Genomic DNA, 18,312 nt, shown 5'->3' with positions numbered 1-18,312 from the left:
GATATAGGTAACTAATAGTTCTGATAGGACTAAGTTTGGATGACAGTGACAGCTTAGAGATTTTTGCCCACTAGCTCACAGGGAGAGTTCAACAGTTTGGCCATTGCTGTAGAAAAAGCATAGTCTCCATAAGAGGTTAGCCAGCTAGACTTGTTTCCCAAGGACACCTGGCTGCTCTATCTGGATCCTAATAATCTTACACCAAAAGACTGTGAGGCTTTAAGTGTGAAGGGCTGTTTATCGATCACAAGCATATTGGTCTTGAAGGGAATTTAGCTGTTCATTTTACAGTCTTTTACATCGCAGAACTTTACTTCACTGGTAAGTTTCCTCATCTTAAACGTAAGAAATGTTTGAAAAAACAAATGATAATGAGATGTTGTAGCTCGGTATTTTTATAAGATCTTAGCTTACATTGAACAAAAAAACTAGAAATTCATTAAAGAAACAAAGATTAAAGTGACGTTTTAATTAGGTTTTGAAATAAGATAACCACTAAAGTTTGACAACCAAAAATTTATGAAATTTATCAGTTAATATATGTACTGAGCAAACTATAACTTGCGCCCTGACCATGCACTGCTTATGTTCACATTAAATCCCTCAACTGTACAGGGAGTTCCTCCTCTTCCTTAAGATGGCCCATGATATCCTATTGGCTTGGCACCTGTGGCAGACCAGGACATAAAAAAGGCTGGTCAACCACTTCTACTAGCCCGAGATGTATGGCAAGGTTGAGGATTTTTGTTGCTCCCTTGTGACCGGCCAAGCCATTAGCAAGTCAGGTGGCAAGTCAAAGGCTTCCCTCATACTACTACCATTGGTAGCGATGCCCTTTGAGAAGGTGGGGATAGATATTATTGGTGACCTAGACCCATCCACAGCTTCAGGGAACAGGTTCATCCTAGTGGTAGTGGGCCAGGCCACTGGGTATTCTAAGGCTATTCCACTTAAGATAGTTACTGCCCTTGCAGTGGCTAGAGCCCTTCTTGGAATCATCACCAGGGTTGTGTGCCCTAAGGAGGTAATTTCAGATAGGCACAAATTTCATGTCCTCCTATCTGAAAGCAATGTGGGAAGAATGTGGTGTGACGTACAAGTTCATCACCCCATTTCATCCCCCAAGACAATAGTTTAGTCTTTTCTTTTTTTTTTTGAGTTTTATATAGTGGGAACTAGACCTGAAACATCGGGTATCAGAGAGCTTTACATGAGCACCAGTTTTGTTACAGATGGACACATTCATTTTTATTAGGCACGAGGAGATAAAGTGATTTGCCCACAATCACAGGATGCTGAGCGTCGTTGCCGAGACTCGAACCCAGTTCCCCAGCTTCAAAGGTCGGCCGCTCTATCCGTAAGTTGAGAGATTAAATAAAACCATAAAAGTCATGATCATGCTTACAGGAGAAGTGGACTGGACCCTACCTCATCTTAGAAAAGAAGGGGGAAGTCACCTACTTGGTGGACTTGGGTACTCCCAGGAACCCTCTCAGGATAATCCATGTGAACAGGTTCAAGCTATACCATGAAAGGGCAGACATCACCATGTTGATGTTAACAGAGGCGAGGAAGAAGAGATTGACCTTCCCCCAGAGCTCCTATCTTATGGTGCCCAAAATTTAAGTGTGGAAGGAGTAGTTCTCTCCGCCACACTGACAGACCAGCAACAATGGGACTGCTATCACTTGCTGAAACAGTTTGCTGGACTGTTTTCTATGACCCCAGGTCTGACAACATGGCGTACCCATGATGTGGACATCCGTGACTTCTTGCCTGTCAAGAGTAAATCTTACAGGTTGCCTCATCAGGTTAATGCCATCGTCAAGGCTAAGCGCCAAGACTCCCTCGGGTATTCGTGTGCTCTATAAATCCTAAAATCAAATCAAATCAAATCAAGGTTACCAAGATGCTGAAGCTGGGGATGTTGAGGCCTCCAGTAGTCCATGGTCAGCCCAACGATACTGGTGCCCAAGCCCAACCTCAAAAGGGGGAAACCTGAGATGAGGTTCTGTGTGGACTATAAGGGCCTCAGTGCAGTCACTAAGACTGAACCCCACCCCACCCGAAGAGCTGACGAGCTCATTGATAAGTTGGGGGCATATAAGTATCTGACACCTTTGACCTGACATCAGGTAATTGGTGGATTGCCCTTACTCCAGGAGCCAAGGAGAGGTCTGCCTTCGCCACACCTGAACACCACTTTCAGTTCTAAGTGATGCCCTTTGCTTTAAAGAATGCCCCTGCCACCTTCTGAGTACTGTCAGGATTGAAGAGTTTCAGTGCTGCTTATCTTAACGATATAATTGTGTATAGCTCTACCTGGGAGCAGGTAGGACTTACTGTCAAGTAAGTGCCAGATAGGACAGAGCTTTGTTGTATACCTGGGCCACCATGTTGGTGGAAGCCATGTACAACCTCTCCTACCCAAGATCCAGACCCTACTGACTTGGGAGCTTCCTAAGACCAAGACCCAGGTCAGAGCCGCCTTAGGCCATCTGAATAATACAGGTGATTTGTAAATGGGTTTTGACCCCATACTGACACCATTAACTGACTTGACCTCCAAAAAGCAGCCCAGAAACGTTATCTGGACTAAAGTGTCAGAAGACTTTTGACACTCCAGGAAGCACTGTACTCATCACCTGTCTTGAAAACCCCTGACCCCAGCAAAGAGTTTATTGTCCAGGCAGATGCCTCTGAACAAGGGATAGGTGCAATGTTGTCACAAGTGAATGATTTGGGGCAGGTTCAGCCAGCTGCCTTCATCAGCAGGTGACTCCTTCCTAGGGAGCAGCGTTGGCATGTCGTTGCTGTGGTTTGGTCCCGCAAGGAGTTAAGACCCTGCCATTTTGGGACTCGCTTCAAAGTTGAAACCAACCACAGACCCCTCAAATGGCTAATGCAGATGAAAGGAGAGAGCCCTCATGTTAAGTTGCTCCATTTCCCTACAGGGGATGGACTTCACAGTGGATCACAGACCTGGGCTCACCATGCCAATGTAGATTACCTTTCCAGGTATTTCCACTCAGATGATGAGAATCAACAGGAAATGGCTCAGTTGCTCATCGCCTTTCGTCTTGGAAGGGGCCATGTAAGGAAATGCCTTTTTTTGTATGGTCACGCCAAGTTTTACACCTGGTGATGCTGGTTTTTCGACTCTGAGAGTGCACTAAGGCTTGCTAACCAGACTTCAGTGCCAGTACCTTGACCATATAAGTGTAGGTTGAATTGGGTATACCTAATTGGAAATGGCTAACATACCTCTAAGTCCCTAGTAAATTGTACCCTGGTACCCAGGGAATGTAAGTTATAGGGGAACCCAGAGCCTGCAGCACTGTCTGTGCCATCCTGGAGGTTCCCCAAGTAAAACCAGTCCACCACTGCAGACTGGTAGAGAAGTTGTGCACTGTTAGCCCGACTTTGCCATTGAAAGCAATTGCAAAGCCAAAACTACCCCTGGACATGTGTGTAAGTCACCCCTCTGCCAGGCCTACAGAGCCCTAAAGGCTGGGATGCCACATATGACACAGACAGGACATGTACTCTACATGTCCTAACAATAAAATATTTGAAATTACTGTATTCCTGTGGAAAGACTTGGTTGCCCATTTGAGGAGTACAGGGTTACACGCGTATCCCTTCAAGTGTGATAACTCCGGAACGGTGTGACAACTCTATTTAAACCAAGCAGGCAGCTTAACATCCCTTTGAAGTCCATGGCCTGACACGTTTCGATGCCGCTGTTTGCATCTCCTCAGAGGCCGTGTCAGCGGAGGTGATTTATGGCTACTGCATCTCCCCTGCGTGTTTCCGTAATAGGGGGCTTCAGTGCTCCTCTTTTGGTGGCAGTTCATTTTTAAATGCACGCTGGGATTTGAGGTCTCATTTTGCCAATTAACGCCCTCTAGTGGGTTACCTCCGCTGCAGCTATTTAGGGACAAATTTTCTCGGCTATATATATATATATCTACCTCTACCTCTGTAAGGTTAGCCAGCATCAGTTGTCTTCTGTGGATTGCTAGATCTGTTATTTAGTGATTTACTTACACGCAATAAGGTAAATAATAAGATATTAGACTATCAAATGTCAACCAGGTGGACATTGCCCCAGAGCAATGTTGACGAGAAAATGGGCTCAGGTTTGTCGGTAACATTTGCTCTAACATTTACCTCAAAATGGTCATTTCAAAATGTTCTTTATATTACTTCTGTGTAAGGCTCAAACTATACATAAGTCATATGGGAGCTGGTCAATAGAGCGCTCCTAGCTGGGGGCACCAGAGGCACCGCCAGCATGTAGCCCTATCGCGTTCTGCCACAGGATTTGGAATGTCACATTTGAAAAAAACGTGAAGAGTAAGTGCAAAAATGTACCTCAATTAGGGTATTAAAATAGCCTCAGACGCCCCTGCCAAATGATAAGTGTGTACTCCACTAGCTAATCATATTAATAAATATTGGTCATTAGTATAATAATCACAATTTGTTGCCTCAACACTCCATGAGAGCTGTCTGATGCTGTGGTTAGTACATAATATTTTGGTTCCTAAAAGTATTAAATAAATATGCTTTTCTCAATAATGTGCAAGCATACCTCCCTGTAGCTGTCTCACGTATATTGTTACCAAACATGCAGTGGGGCAAGGATGAGAAAATCATAGCTGCTCAGCTACTGATTAAGTGGAAAACCGAGGGCATTCCATTCTACCTAGAAGGATTCATTTGAAATAAATGTTTGAAACATTGTGAGACATGGACATGTGAAAGTCCTTTATTACAACAGGCTTACACACGTGTTATTTAAGCATGTAAAGTGATTATACCATGCCTCAAATAATATAACTATTTCTTTGGTGATGCCCTCTGCAATCCTTTCAGAAATATTTTCATTTGAATATGTTAGCTAAGGCAAAGAATATTTTAATTACTTATTCACTTAATATAATGTTGTAGTTTAAGAAGGGTTGTGTGGCTTCCTGTGCCCCTGAATATCCCAATGTTTATGAGAACACTCAACACAAAGACTCTTCTCAGGGCATTGTCACCAGTCTTCTACCCATATCTCATAGTCTGCACTAATCTTTATTTATAACCATATTTATGACCCTGCTTTCTATCAGCTCCCTAGCTGGCCAATTGGCTTCATCTGTTCAGCTCTTGCTACTGCTATATTCAGTGATCTAAATAATCACACGTTCCAGGCCTCCGAGGTCTGTAAATTGACTTGCATCAAATTGGGTAATAGTATTATCTGTTCCATAGAGTGCTTAGAAACATCAGAATTGCGTCGTGGAGTGTTACACACAAAGGGTGTTACTAGTAATCCAAGATTAAGCTTGTTTGCTAAATAGGGATTTTGTTTTCTTTTCCCTATCAGCACGGTGTCTCCCAGGAAGATTTTATCAGAGGAAGTCAAGATAAACCTGTGAGGGATGTTGCGTTTGACCTTGCCAGCCAAGCTCACGTTCACCTGGAACATGTAAGGAGGGAAACCTTTTTGTTGTTTTAATTAACAATTTAACATTGTGCAATGGAATACACATACGCTGTTTTTGTGACGATTAGTGTTCTTTCCTTTTTGTCATGTTGGTAAAAGTTCTTCCTTGTGGGTAGTAATATTTACAGTCTTACACTCCATTTACAGATCACTGTGTTGGTATTTATCGCCCTTAGTTTTCAGCACATAACAGGGGCAGTTCTACTGCAGGGGTATTTATGAAGTCACAAGTTTGGCATGCCCTCCAGCGGTAATAGACGGCCTGGTTTTTTCAGGGTCCAGTGACATTTGTAGTCAACCTTAAGGTAACTTGAGTTCCAGTCTCGCCCTTGTCTTGGTCAGTGATTACTCTCTCTGTCTTTATCTTTGAAATCTATCCATGACTGTATTTCATAGTTTTCTCCTAACTTTTCCAAGTCCTGTTTGGTATATTTGAGTTCAATTTATAATTGAGCCCAAATGTTGCACCACAATGTCGTTTTGAACTATTTGTTTGTAAATCACTACGCAGATTCTTTCACTCATCATTTTTTATTATAATTTAATGAACACAACAGTGACTTAGCTGGGTCGATTTCCATTGCTGTGGTTTCTCGAATTTTTCTTACAGCAAATCATTGTGTTTTGAAGTTATCCTTTATCTTGTCTCTTGTTACGAACAGTTTTCTTTTTTTGTCCTCAAGAAAATAGTCGTTACCAGTGTTTCTTTTTTTTTTTTAATTGGTTCTTCCATCTTATGTGTGTAGGTTTAGGTAGGGGGTTTAGCTTAGTGAGAGTCGGGGGATGTGAATCTTAAATTTCCTAACTAAATAAGTGGATGGCCGCAGGGGGGGGGATGACCAAGGTTTAGGATGGACTGTTCCCGTTAGGAGCATGATCGTTTTTCATCCACTGTGCCACTGTAGACAGAGGGACCACCTAATGCGAGATCTCTACTTACTTCCGTTAGGAGAAGGTCTGTGTTGGATTGTGATTGGTCACATCCTCCAGCCTCTTTATAACACGCGATTCTCCATCATGTTATCTTTCTTCTCTATCTTCCCAGTATTAGATTATTTCATTAATTTATTCCATAAGCATAAGGATTATGTTTATGTACATCATTTCCATCAAATCCATTATGTGAGCTAATTATCTGTTAAGCTAAAGTGTGCATGTATATATCTATATACTTCAAAATTGTAACTGTAATCTGTACTTCATCAGCCCTGTTTGTTCTTTCATCTCAAAGTAAAGAATACTGAGCTTGCTTGAGTATTTCTGGAAGTTTACCTTGTTATTCAACAAAAACATACATTTAGGGCATTGTTATGAGGTTCCCATTATTTACAGCGGTAATAGAATAGCACGTAAACCATGATGCCGCAGCGCACAGTATTGTAATTACTGCAGGATTACGTCCCCGTTCTGAGTTCTGCTACTGAGATTTTGAGATGATTTACTCATGCAGGTTTCCCGCAGACTTGAAAAAGACACGGGTACATTTTGCAGAGTAAAAGAACTCATGTAAAACCTGTTGTAATATTCCAGGATTACTCCTGTTACTGTTTGGGAATCCCCACAAAGTTGGAAATCTACTCCTAATATAAGCAGGAACAAGACCAGATGTTAAACTTCTTGAATTCTACAGCTGTTCACAGATTTTCTACACATGCCTGGCTGCAGGGAATGAAATAGGCCTCACAGATTGTGGTCAAGTCGTGGGACAGATGTAAGACATAAAGCGTTATTCCTGTGGCACACTGGTATTCTTGTATCCCATTGACGTGGCTCAAGAACAGTGTAGTTAAAGAGCACCACACCCTTGAAGTACTCTGTGTACTCACACGTTTACTGCTGTTGTTGGTAATTAATGCAGTATCTGGCCATATGTGTTTATCCGGATATGTTTGTTTAACTGTCTGAAATCAAATGCACATTGTCTGGAATTTCAAACCAGCTGGAGTTGCAAAACAATATTTGTTGTGACTCAATTGAGGTGAGGAGAACACAGCATAGGGGCAGATTTATATATTGGCAGGAGGCCAGTTTCTCCACCAGGGCGACAATTTAAATTACTCTGTTGCCATGACAGAGATTCTGCCTGCCATATTTAGAAATTACCCCCATGCTGGTGGTCATTTCTAAATCATTGGCAGTAACTGCCGTCACAGAGGTTCCTGTCAGTGCTTTACGCAGTTTGGTGCATGGCTCTGTCAACATTACGGAGACTTTCACCAAACTGTTTCCTTTATCATTTTCAAAAAGAAAACCCCAAAGCATGATTTTTTTCTTTTTGAAAATAAAAAAGATAACGCTCCCCTCGCCTTGGGAGTCCGCTGTAATGACTAAAGTGGCATTTTTTGTTCTTACTGTCCCTTACTGGCAGGATTTTCCTGGCAGCGCCAAAAAGTAAAAAAACTTCTCTATGTCCGCCCATCCTAATTGGTCGGATGGACATACAGCCAATTCACCTACGGAGTAAGGACCATCGGAGGAGTTTGGCTATGGCTGTGACGAAGTAGTCGCCTGCATAGCCAGACCTATGGTCTGCCAGCATTAAAATCTGGCAGGCCGACCACTGTCTTAGCGGGTAGGAAACTCCGCCATTGTTCGACAGAGTTCCCTCTCAGCCAACATCTAAATCGGCCCCATAGTTCTGTGATTTGAAGTAGCGTTTTAAAAAAATCCACCCAGCTCCCTCTATTTATTTCAAATCTAGCAACCAAAGCGTGCTCATTTTGGCATAGACATAGAATTTATTTTGGGGTGCCTATTCCTCTAATCCCTTTTTATTTAATCTTGGGTGGCATTGCTACATGTTGCCAACTTAGTCTAATTATTTCACAATCTACTTAAATGACACATGCTTATTGGAGTTCTGTTGACCATTTCTTTAAAACATACTTTTGATTTTGATTTTAGGCAAGATCGTTCCAGAAAAATGTCCCTGCTAAAGCCGTCCCTGCCTTCATTCACACGGTAAGCAACAAATGTATCTTTTGGGCTGTATAAGATCTGCGTTGTTTCTGCTGGCCTCGAAGCATAAGGTCAGTCCTGGCTAATATTACACATTCTTAGTGATTCTGGGGTGAAATGTATCTGTTTCATAGGCACTTTCTGTGCCCACGATCAATGTGTCCAATTCACAGCATTTAAGCCAAACTATACTACAACCTTGAATCTTTGTTTGGCAAAATCATTTGTATATATTCAAACGTACATCGCCATCTTGAACATGTCAGTAGGGAGGGCAGTCTTTGCGGGTGTGGAGATGGGAACTGTATTGATGGTCTTCACGGGCGATATGCCACAGTGCGTAGCCCAGTCTTCTGGGAGAATGAATTGCCTGATTTCTCTGGATGAACTGTCGAGGTTTTTACTTTATGTTTCACATTCTTGCTTTTCTCTCATTGATTACACACAGTCTATCTTTCTGGGCCATTAATATGATGAGGTTCCTAAATGTTATGGTGCCTTTTTACAATATTTTTACATACCCAACCCTGAAAATAATTTCAAATGTCAGAATGCCGAAGGACAAGCCTTCCTCAATTCCCCAACAGATTAAGCTGGACAAAATCACGAAAAGTTTATTAGGGTGTGGCTCTGCAACGGCATCCTTGTCGGTGTCTCAGTGTGGCCCCAACACCAGACCACATTCCTCCTCCGAAGCTATTCTCCAAGCAAGGCAAATATTGGGGACCAGAGGATTGATGTATCAACCATATGTCAAGACCTGTAAAATGGATGACCGATTTACTGATGCAGGCACTGGGAAATTAGATCTCAAGGCTACTGTCAAGGCCCTGCAGACATATGTAGGCCGCATACTTTAGACATCCAAAACTCTTGAAGACTGGATGGCGGTAGCAGAGGGCTCTGCTAGATATAAAAACTTGCGCTTGCACTTCATTGGTTTCCCAGAGGGAGCAGAGGACACACAGACAGAACAATTCATCGAAATGTGGCTGACCGCTACTATTCCATTAGGTGAGTCTTTCACCCGTATTCATTATTGAGTTGGCTCAAAGTTTCCTCATTCCGAGACCACCCCCAGGGCTCCCCTTGTCCAGTTATAGCCAGAATCCTCAACTTCCGAGTTTGAGACGTAAGTATTTACTCTGGAGGGGCGCTAGAAGGCGCACGAGCGGAATGGCCGCTTGATTAAGTAGCTCCTGCGCCTTGGTAATTAATCCTTTTACAATCCTGCACTACAGGGTGCTGAATCGCCAATTAAGCCCATCGCTGTCTGCAGGCTATCATCCTCCGCCTCCGTTCCAGATTTGGAGTCGCTGCTGATCCAAGAGCCGGAGATATCGCGACCGTCGCGCCTGCCGAGAGTTGCCCTGGAGCTGACAGGCGAGGGGCGCAGGGGTGACGTCCTACGCGAGGCCGCAGTCGGCCGCGAGGGGCTGGGCCGCACCGCCGGACGACCGCCTGGACTCGCGGGGGGGCCCCGCGCTGCAGTCTGGACCGGAGGAGCGCTGCGGTCGGCCCGCTGCTGGTGCCGACCCCCCCGCTGACACGGATCCTCGGCTCACGGACCGGCGGTGAGCCTTCCTCGATCTGCCCGGTGGGAAGGAGAGTGTTGTAACGGCCAGGGACCGCCTGGGGAGACGGCCGCCTCACCGACCTACTGGGGTTGGCGGAGTACATCGAGACTGGCCCGGCCAGCGGATGGGCCCTGCACACTTGAGGGCCTGAGCAGTGGGGGGCAGCACGCGGGAGGACGCCGTCGCTCCCATGGGCCCCACACACAACGTGGCATAAGGAACTCTGTGCTGACACCCCGCTTGAGTTACACCCCCACCGGACAATACCACCCCCGGGGCCAGTGCTGGCACACATTGAACGCCACCCCGTGGGGAGTACAGGATTGCTCTGTGCCCTACCTGGTGAGCGGGCAGCGGCCTGGGTGTTGATCTGCCTGTACTGTGTTTCCTGGGCTATTGCGTGGCCATCTGGGCTGCAGAACCTCACTATACCTTCGCTCATCTTCCACTGGCACGGGCATACTTGGGTCCGCGGAGGCCGCGTCAGGCGCGCACCCATCTCCTGATAAGCGCGGCGACATACCTTCCTGCCTGAAGCTACCTCACTGGGGGCTGCCGGAGCTGACTGCGACCCCCCACTGCCTGGCGGCCTGCTCGCGGCCTCCGGGGACACGTACAGCTTCTCAGGCGCGCGGTGTTGACGGACTGCTCCCTTCTACAGCCATGGGATGCCTCGATGGACGGCAGGCGAAGCTGAGCTTTGACGGCGCCAAAAAGGGTGAGAAATCGGTACCTAACGGCCCTGGACCCAGTGGGACACCCCCGACGGCCACTACACCCCCCTCATCGGACCTTGATCTTCAAGCCCTATTTCAGGAAATGAGGCAGGGGTTTGCGACAGTGGTTGAAAAGGTTGATGGAGTCACTGCTCGTCTGGACGCCTTGGTCCATAAGGTGGTTCGTCATGAGGAGAGACTCACGGCTGCAGAACAACGAATCTCTACTACCGAGGATACTGCCGCATCGCATACGACACAATTGGCACGAATGGACAACTTACTCCGAATCATAGCGGCGAAAAATGAGGATTTGGAGGCTCGCAGCCGTCGCAACAATATACGCGTCACGAATGTACCGGAATCTACAGACACGGGTAGGATGGAACTGTTTATTGAGAAATTGCTTAAGGAGTCAATCGGAGAAGGTGCTTTTTCTGCCCAGTTCATCGTGGAACGGGCGCATCGTTCCCTTGCGCCTGTACCCAAGCCCGGATTGCCGCCTCGGCCTATTATTGCCAAACTGTTGAATTATCGCGATCGCGATGCAGCGTTGAGAGCAGCCCGAACTCAACGTACCTTGCAGTACAACGGCATCACTTTTTCCATCTATCCAGACTTCACGCCGATGGTGCAGGAGGAGCGCCGTAAATTCCTACCCGTGAAGAAAAAACTGCGTGAAGCCCAAGTGGACTATGCTCTTTTATACCCGGCGAAGCTGCGCATCACTCATCAGGGACGGCAAAGATTCTTCACCAACCCGCAAAAGGTAGAGGATTTCCTGAAATCACTCCGAAGGGCGCGACAAGAGGAACAGAGTGCTGCAGAGGAGCTGGGACGTGATGATTTGCCACCGGAATAGGATGAGTGACGCTTGTCCCCGGGGGTTCTGTAGACCACTTGCCCTGCATTGTTGGAACTTCACTCATCATATGGTCCGCGGCGCCTGCACTGGACTCAGACGCCGACGTCGAAGGGCATCAGCACACCTGTGGTAATGTACACAAAGGCCCACTCTCTTAGCTCTAGGCTCCACCAAGGGCAGTACAGACTGGAGCTATGAGCCGGGAGGTGGCTGTGCGCACTCTATGTTTTACCCCCTCAGGGTACTCCCCTTCAAGCTGTTGCTGATTGTTTGGTTACTACATGGGTTGGATGTGATAGGGAGGGGTGGGAAAGCTGGGTGGGACTCATTGGCTACTGGCATGATTGGGATGCTGGGGTGGGAGGGGGGTTGGATTGTTTTCTGTTGAGGCTATACTTCCTTGAACTCTGTAGGCAGATTGTACGAGGTTATGCATGGACCTGGCGGAAAGCCGCTGGCGGAGAGCCGCTGCAGACCCGGGCTTTACGCTTTGGCTGCTACTACTGTTTCTGCTTTGAACTGAACAATGGCTCTACAACTGCTAATGTACATTTAAATTGCTTGTCCTGGAATGTCCGGGGGCTGAATGATGCTAGAAAATGTCGCAATGTTATTGCCTACCTGGATAGGCACCACGCTCAGGTGGTTATGTTACAGGAAACCCATTTGCCGCCACGAGATAGGCCCACCTTTGCCAGTAGATGGGCTGGGGACCGCATTTTTTCTTCTTACTCCACATATGCGAGGGGGGTAGCTATCCTTGTGGCCCGGAATGTACCGTTTCATAGATATGGGGACCTTGCTGATAGGGAGGGACGATATGCACTTTTATGGGGCAGACTGGCCCGGGACACTTACACATTTGTTGTGGTTTATGCGCCGAATGTAGACACACCTACTTTTTTTACCACTCTGTGGGGCAAAATTCTGGCTGCGGGCTCCCGACACATCATTTGGGGAGGTGATTTCAATTTGGCACTGGTACCACACTTAGATAGAGCTGACGGAGTGTGCTCCTATAAACCTAGGGCTCGTGAGGCGCTAGAGGGAGTAATTGCAGAGGGGGACCTTCTAGATGCTTGGAGGCACGTGCATCCAGTGGGGAGAGAGGGCACACATTTCACCTCGCACACGGGTACGTGGGCGCGTTTGGACTATTTTCTGATTACCAAAGGGGTTGCCGCGGAGCTGGAGGGGGTGTCACACCTGCCTAGGACACACTCTGATCACAGCCCCGTTGCCCTTCATTTTCGTGTTCCTGGGTGGGATAACCAACGACCTCATTGGAGACTTCGCCCAGAAATTCTGCTAGACGCTCTGTTTCGAACTGAACTGGGGGAGGAGATAGCTGCTTTTTTCCCCAGAAATAAGGGATCTGTTGACTCTGTGGAGCATGTTTGGGAGGCGTTCAAAGTTACTATAAGGGGCTATTGTATATCCAAGAGCTGTGGGGTCCTACGTGATATCCGTCACACTATTAGCAAACTGGAGAATGAGCTGGGCGTTCTAGAACGCCGCATGGTGGATGAACCCGACCCGGAATTGCATGCTACCTTTAGGGAAACGCTGTCCAAATTTGAAGAAGAGGCTGCTAGAGAATCTAAGTTCCGTGGCAAACACTGGCAGGCCCGAAAATACTGTGAGGGAGACAGGCCTGGGAGGGTACTAGCTGCACTCACTCAACCAACACGTGATCGCAATATCATATTTGAACTTACAGACACAAATGGCGCCACTCTCAGAAACTCGGATGAAATTCTCACTTCTTTCACAACACACTACCTGTCATTATACACTTCTACTGCGGGGACTACACCATCTTACACCGCCTACCTGAAGGATGTGGCATTATGTTGGCTTAGCGATGGAGATAGGGCCTTTCTAGCTGCACCTTTCGAGCTCGATGAGATCCGGGATGCCATCATGTCTCTTCAGAATGGTAAGGCCCCTGGCCTAGATGGCATTCCTGCCGAATTTTATAAAGCATACATTGATATCATGGCCCCCGTTTTGCGTGAGGTTTACGCAGAGTCCCTTGACGACGGTGTTCTGCCCTGCTCTATGCGCGAGGTTGTCATCACCTCCTTATTGAAACCTGATAAGGATCCCAGCTCCTGCAATTCATATCGCCCACTTTCCCTCCTAAACTGCGATGTAAAGATACTCGCTAAAGTTCTGGCCACTCGACTATCGCTGCTAATGACCAGAATTGTCCTGCCTGATCAGTCTGGATTCGTTACTGGCCGATCCACATCGCACAACCTCCGCACCCTGTTCTCTCTTCTACGAACCGTGCATCCCGGAACGCCAGTCGCAGCAATCTTTCTCGACGCGACCAAAGCCTTTGACTCAGTCGAATGGCCCTATTTGTTCTCTGTCTTGACGCGCATGGGATTCCCACCCTTGTTTATGTCCTGGATACGCCTGCTCTACACCCGGCCTACGGCGCGAGTGCTGATCAATGGTCACTTGTCGCAGTCTATTGACATCACTAGAGGCACACGCCAGGGATGCCCGCTCTCGCCCTTATTATTTGCCATAGCTGTTGAGCCGCTGGCCTGCCGCCTGCGTCAGGTTCATCGGGATGGCGCGGTCCAATGCTTGCAGCGACAGATTGATGTGTCCCTATATGCGGATGACATCACGCTATATGTCAAGCACCCTGAGATAAACCTCAATCCTCTGCTCAGGGAGTTCATTGTTTTTGGCAGCATGTCGGGTGTACACATTAACTGGTCCAAGTCCCAATTTTTCCCCCTAACTGAGGCGGTGGGCGAATTTCCTCTAGATTATCCGTTGGAATGGTGCCGGACAGATCTTCGCTACCTGGGGATACGCATTTCCAGAGACAGGGAAGAGACGTTGCGAGCCAATTACGGAGTTGCTATCACGAACCTAACCACTACCGTGGATCGCTGGCTCACCCTACCGCTCTCCATGGCCGGTAGGGCGTCCCTAATCAAAATGGTCGTCCTTCCCCGATTCCTCTACCTTTTTATAAACATTCCCTATTTTCCCGGCGCTTTCTTCTTTAAGACGCTAAGGGCTGAACTGCGCAGACTTTTTTGGGGAGGCAAGCACTCGCGGCTTCAATGGACCACACTAACCTTGCCCTATGACAAAGGGTGTTTCGATATACCGGACTTCGAGAAATATTACCAGTGCGCTCAGGCACACTTTGCCTACCACTGGATGGCTCCTACACCTTACATGCCGCATATAGCGGTCGAGGATTGGATAGTACGACCCCTCCCACTGTCGGGACTACTTCACTGCCCGGAGTCATCCATAACCACGCCGAATACATCTGTATCATGCACGATGGATGCATGGCGGCGAATAGCCAAGAGCTTAGCATGCCAACTACCTTACTCGCCGAAGTTACCGCTTACCTACCATCCGGAACTCACGTTACTGCGGGAACAGGTATTCCGTGTGTTGTGCGCTGCGCTACGTATCTCCTGCTGGGGCGACTTGTTTGTCAATGGTCAGTTTAAAACGAAGGACCTTTTCTTCCAATCGCACGTCTACACTCCACTAGACCTTTTTTATTACGTGCGTCTACGTGCAGGGATGAGGGACATACTCCCCAACTTTCCTGACGAACCTGAGGTTTTGCCCCCGCTCCACTTCCTGCTGAACTCCCGAGATGGGACACACTTGATATCTGGCCTCTACCGTCAGCTCAGAGACGCTACGCAGATGCGGGACTCCAATGCTCGAGCGCGTTGGGCGGCTGAATTGGATGCGGACATTACTGACGAGCAGTGGCAATATTGCAGTGCGCTCACCTCTCGCCTGTCTACCAGCAGCAGATTTAAAATCATACATTATAAATACCTACAACGAATGTACTATACGCCTGTGCGCAAACTCAGATTTGGCTTGGCAGACGACGACCGGTGCGTACGCTGCCATGCAAGCCATGCGGATGTCCTACATTTAGCATGGGAATGCCCGCAGGTGGCACAATATTGGCAGCAAGTGACGGATGCCCTTACAGACATGACGAGCATCACGGTACCCGTGGACCCCTTGGTAACGATACTCGGATACACACAACAGATCCCTAGCTCTTGCCGAAAATTTGTCGACATTGCGTTGCTGTTGGCCAAACGTCGAGTGGCCTGTCGATGGGGCCGAGGCAGGGCGCCCAAATTTAAGAACTGGCTAGCAGACTTGACCTACTGTCAAGATCAATATAACACGTTTGCTGACTTATTGCCTACATCCTGTAAACCTAGAGACATATGGGGTCCCCTGGTGTGCTACATGCTCCAGCGATCGATTGCAGAGGACGCGCCTGAGAGGGATACTGTCCCTCCCTGAGGCCACGCTCTCCGGCCTTGGAACAGACTTGCACTCTAACTGCAACATCCGCATGTCACAGAAGCTGGCACGGGCCATGCACCTCCTACTACGGACGGACTAGAATAGTCAGCTATTGGTTCTGATGCCTCTATACCTGCCACTGAGGCCCCCCCCTTTGATGGCGAATGTCTCCCCTTCCCCCCCTCCCCTATTTCCTTCCTAGGTCGCGCAGTTACCCTCCACGCCACGCCCTACATGCCTGTGGACACATCCTTCACCCTGATGCGCTACATATGACACATGGCCCATATCATAGTCTCCGGACCCACTAGAGAACCTGTCAAAGTATGGAGCTGTTACCATCAGGCTTTACACTACATTGCTTACCTGCACTACCTCACTGAATTGTCAGTTTTTATTTCCTTTTTTATCCTTCAAGGGAGATTGGAATGCCTCTTAGGTTCTTCTAGGTTGGGAAGTTTTTTACTACTGTTCTATCATTACATGTTGAAATGAATAACACTGTTCTGCTGCTGCTCATCCTCTAAAAACCCTGCAACGCCGGCTGATTTGCTATTGTCTTTCTTGCTTTTACATTGCCGTCGGGCCTCAGGGATGCCGACCACAAGGCTGTGTTTACATTCCTATACTATGCTGCCAGCCTCCGGGTTGTGGGCACGAACAGCTGTGTACTCTGGTCTATATCATGTAATAAAGCAGTGTTGAACCTCAAAAAAAAAAGTATTTACTCTGGACCAGGTCCTCTTTGAGTCTAGCTGAATCATGCATTCCTGTGCTACACCTGGCATGTACAGGCCATGGGAAAATCCTTTGAGGCAGTTAAACGCAAGTTGCGAGTGATGGACGTACAATAAATGCTCATACATCCTGCCAAACTCAGGGTGACCTTCCAATCCAAGATGGTTTTCTTTGACACCCCAGAAAAAGCATTGAAATTGGTAGAAGACCAGCCGAGTCTGAAGAATGATGGGTCCAGCCTTCCTGGTCCCATGCCCTGGGTTGGGCCCTGTGGCTGTAAAAGACGCTGCTCCAGGCATAGGGTCAAACGGTCAGCATCTGGTGACTCTGACTGTCCCCTACTCCGCTCCCCCGGGACATACAAACATCCTCTTCCCCCCGGACATTCCCTTGCGGAGGGACCCACTGACTTGGGAATGGCCTGGGATAATGTAAGTGAGATGGCGTAAGTACAACTACTGTGCCATATCTGGCTTTAATGGCCACTTAATCTCTTGGAAAGCTGCCTTAATCCGTACACTCCCTTTAGGTAGCTCTGCTGTTGGCGATTGGCCTCAGCTGCTCCCAAGACTATTGCCCCACCGTGAGAGCTTGTTTACATCAGTTTATTTCCATTCTTCTTTCCCTCTTCTGTCCTTGCTTTTTTAGACTACTGCTCTCCGTCACACTTAGAGGGTTTTGTTTTGTAAGGTTTTTGGTGAGCCTTGCACGGACACTGCTTTTCGTGCAGTAGGGGCGTTTGCAATCTTGGACCTGTACCTCCTTATTCAATTAAAATACCTACAAAGAACATTTCACTCGAGATACGTCCTGGGGATGGCAAACACCCCAGGTGTGACTGACGCCCTGACATCAGTGCTAGCATTAGTAAGCATGGATGTTTCTGACTTTGAAAAATTAAAAGCTTGATGTGGCCTACGAGCCTTTTAGGTTTGGAAAGCCTCATTAGTGCTTGCAGATGTCTGCAACAGGCGCATTAATAATGATTGTATTAGCTAGGAAGAACCGTTTTAAAAAGATTGAACCTTTACATTTACCTTTGGAGTGCCCCTGTCTCTGGGTCGTAGAATAACAAACTCTGGCCCCGTTTTTACCTGAAAAATCTTAGATGATATGCTAGTTTTGTGTAGTTCGTTATGACTTTATCAACAACTTGATTTCAAATATTGTTTTCGGATGGCGGCAAATAAATATTTATTTATGTAATAAAGAAAAAACGCGAAATGTATGATGTAGGTTCTAATGCCGGTGTTTTACCTTTTCAGGTTGCCTTGGACAGGTATTTAAGTAAACTACGGAAAGTGGACTTCAACGTATTCCATCTAAGCTTACAGAGGAAGAACGCGCTACTGCCCTGGCATTTGTATATTAAGTCATGGAAAAAAAGCTATTAAACTGATATTTACATTTTGCCCTTGGTGTACGTTGTTTGGAATCTGACGATGAAGCGAAATCTGTACAATTCAAATTTGTGCATGAGCACTGATCCATACTATTCAAATGAGTTTACTTACAATTTTTTTTAAATGCAAAAATATTTATGATGGTGAGGAGGAGAATTATGTTTTCCAATCTTCATGAGAGCTTCGTTGATCTTCAAAATACCCCCTTCTATGTGTGGGATCT

General features: G+C 47.0%; 1 protein-coding gene across 3 annotated transcripts in view; it reads left to right on the top strand.

The window, feature by feature from the left end:
* Positions 1 to 18,098, top strand: part of NDUFAF6 (NADH:ubiquinone oxidoreductase complex assembly factor 6) — an 86,674-nt gene extending 68,576 nt beyond the window's left edge. For all 3 annotated transcript variants that reach the window (XM_078687012.1, XM_078687013.1, XM_078687014.1), the window contains 3 exons: positions 5,381 to 5,482; positions 8,405 to 8,461; positions 17,952 to 18,098. In XM_078687012.1, coding sequence (XP_078543138.1) covers positions 5,381 to 5,482; positions 8,405 to 8,461; positions 17,952 to 18,080 — 288 coding nt within the window. In that variant the 3' untranslated portion in view covers positions 18,081 to 18,098. The remainder of the gene's footprint in view (positions 1 to 5,380; positions 5,483 to 8,404; positions 8,462 to 17,951) is intronic.
* Positions 18,099 to 18,312: the final 214 nt, after the last annotated feature.

Source organism: Lissotriton helveticus, chromosome 4_1, assembly GCF_964261635.1.
Source record: "Lissotriton helveticus chromosome 4_1, aLisHel1.1, whole genome shotgun sequence".
Taxonomy (NCBI): Eukaryota; Metazoa; Chordata; class Amphibia; order Caudata; family Salamandridae; genus Lissotriton; species Lissotriton helveticus.
The sequence above is the reverse complement of the archived record's forward strand: the minus strand, read 5'-3'. Positions and strand labels throughout refer to the sequence as shown.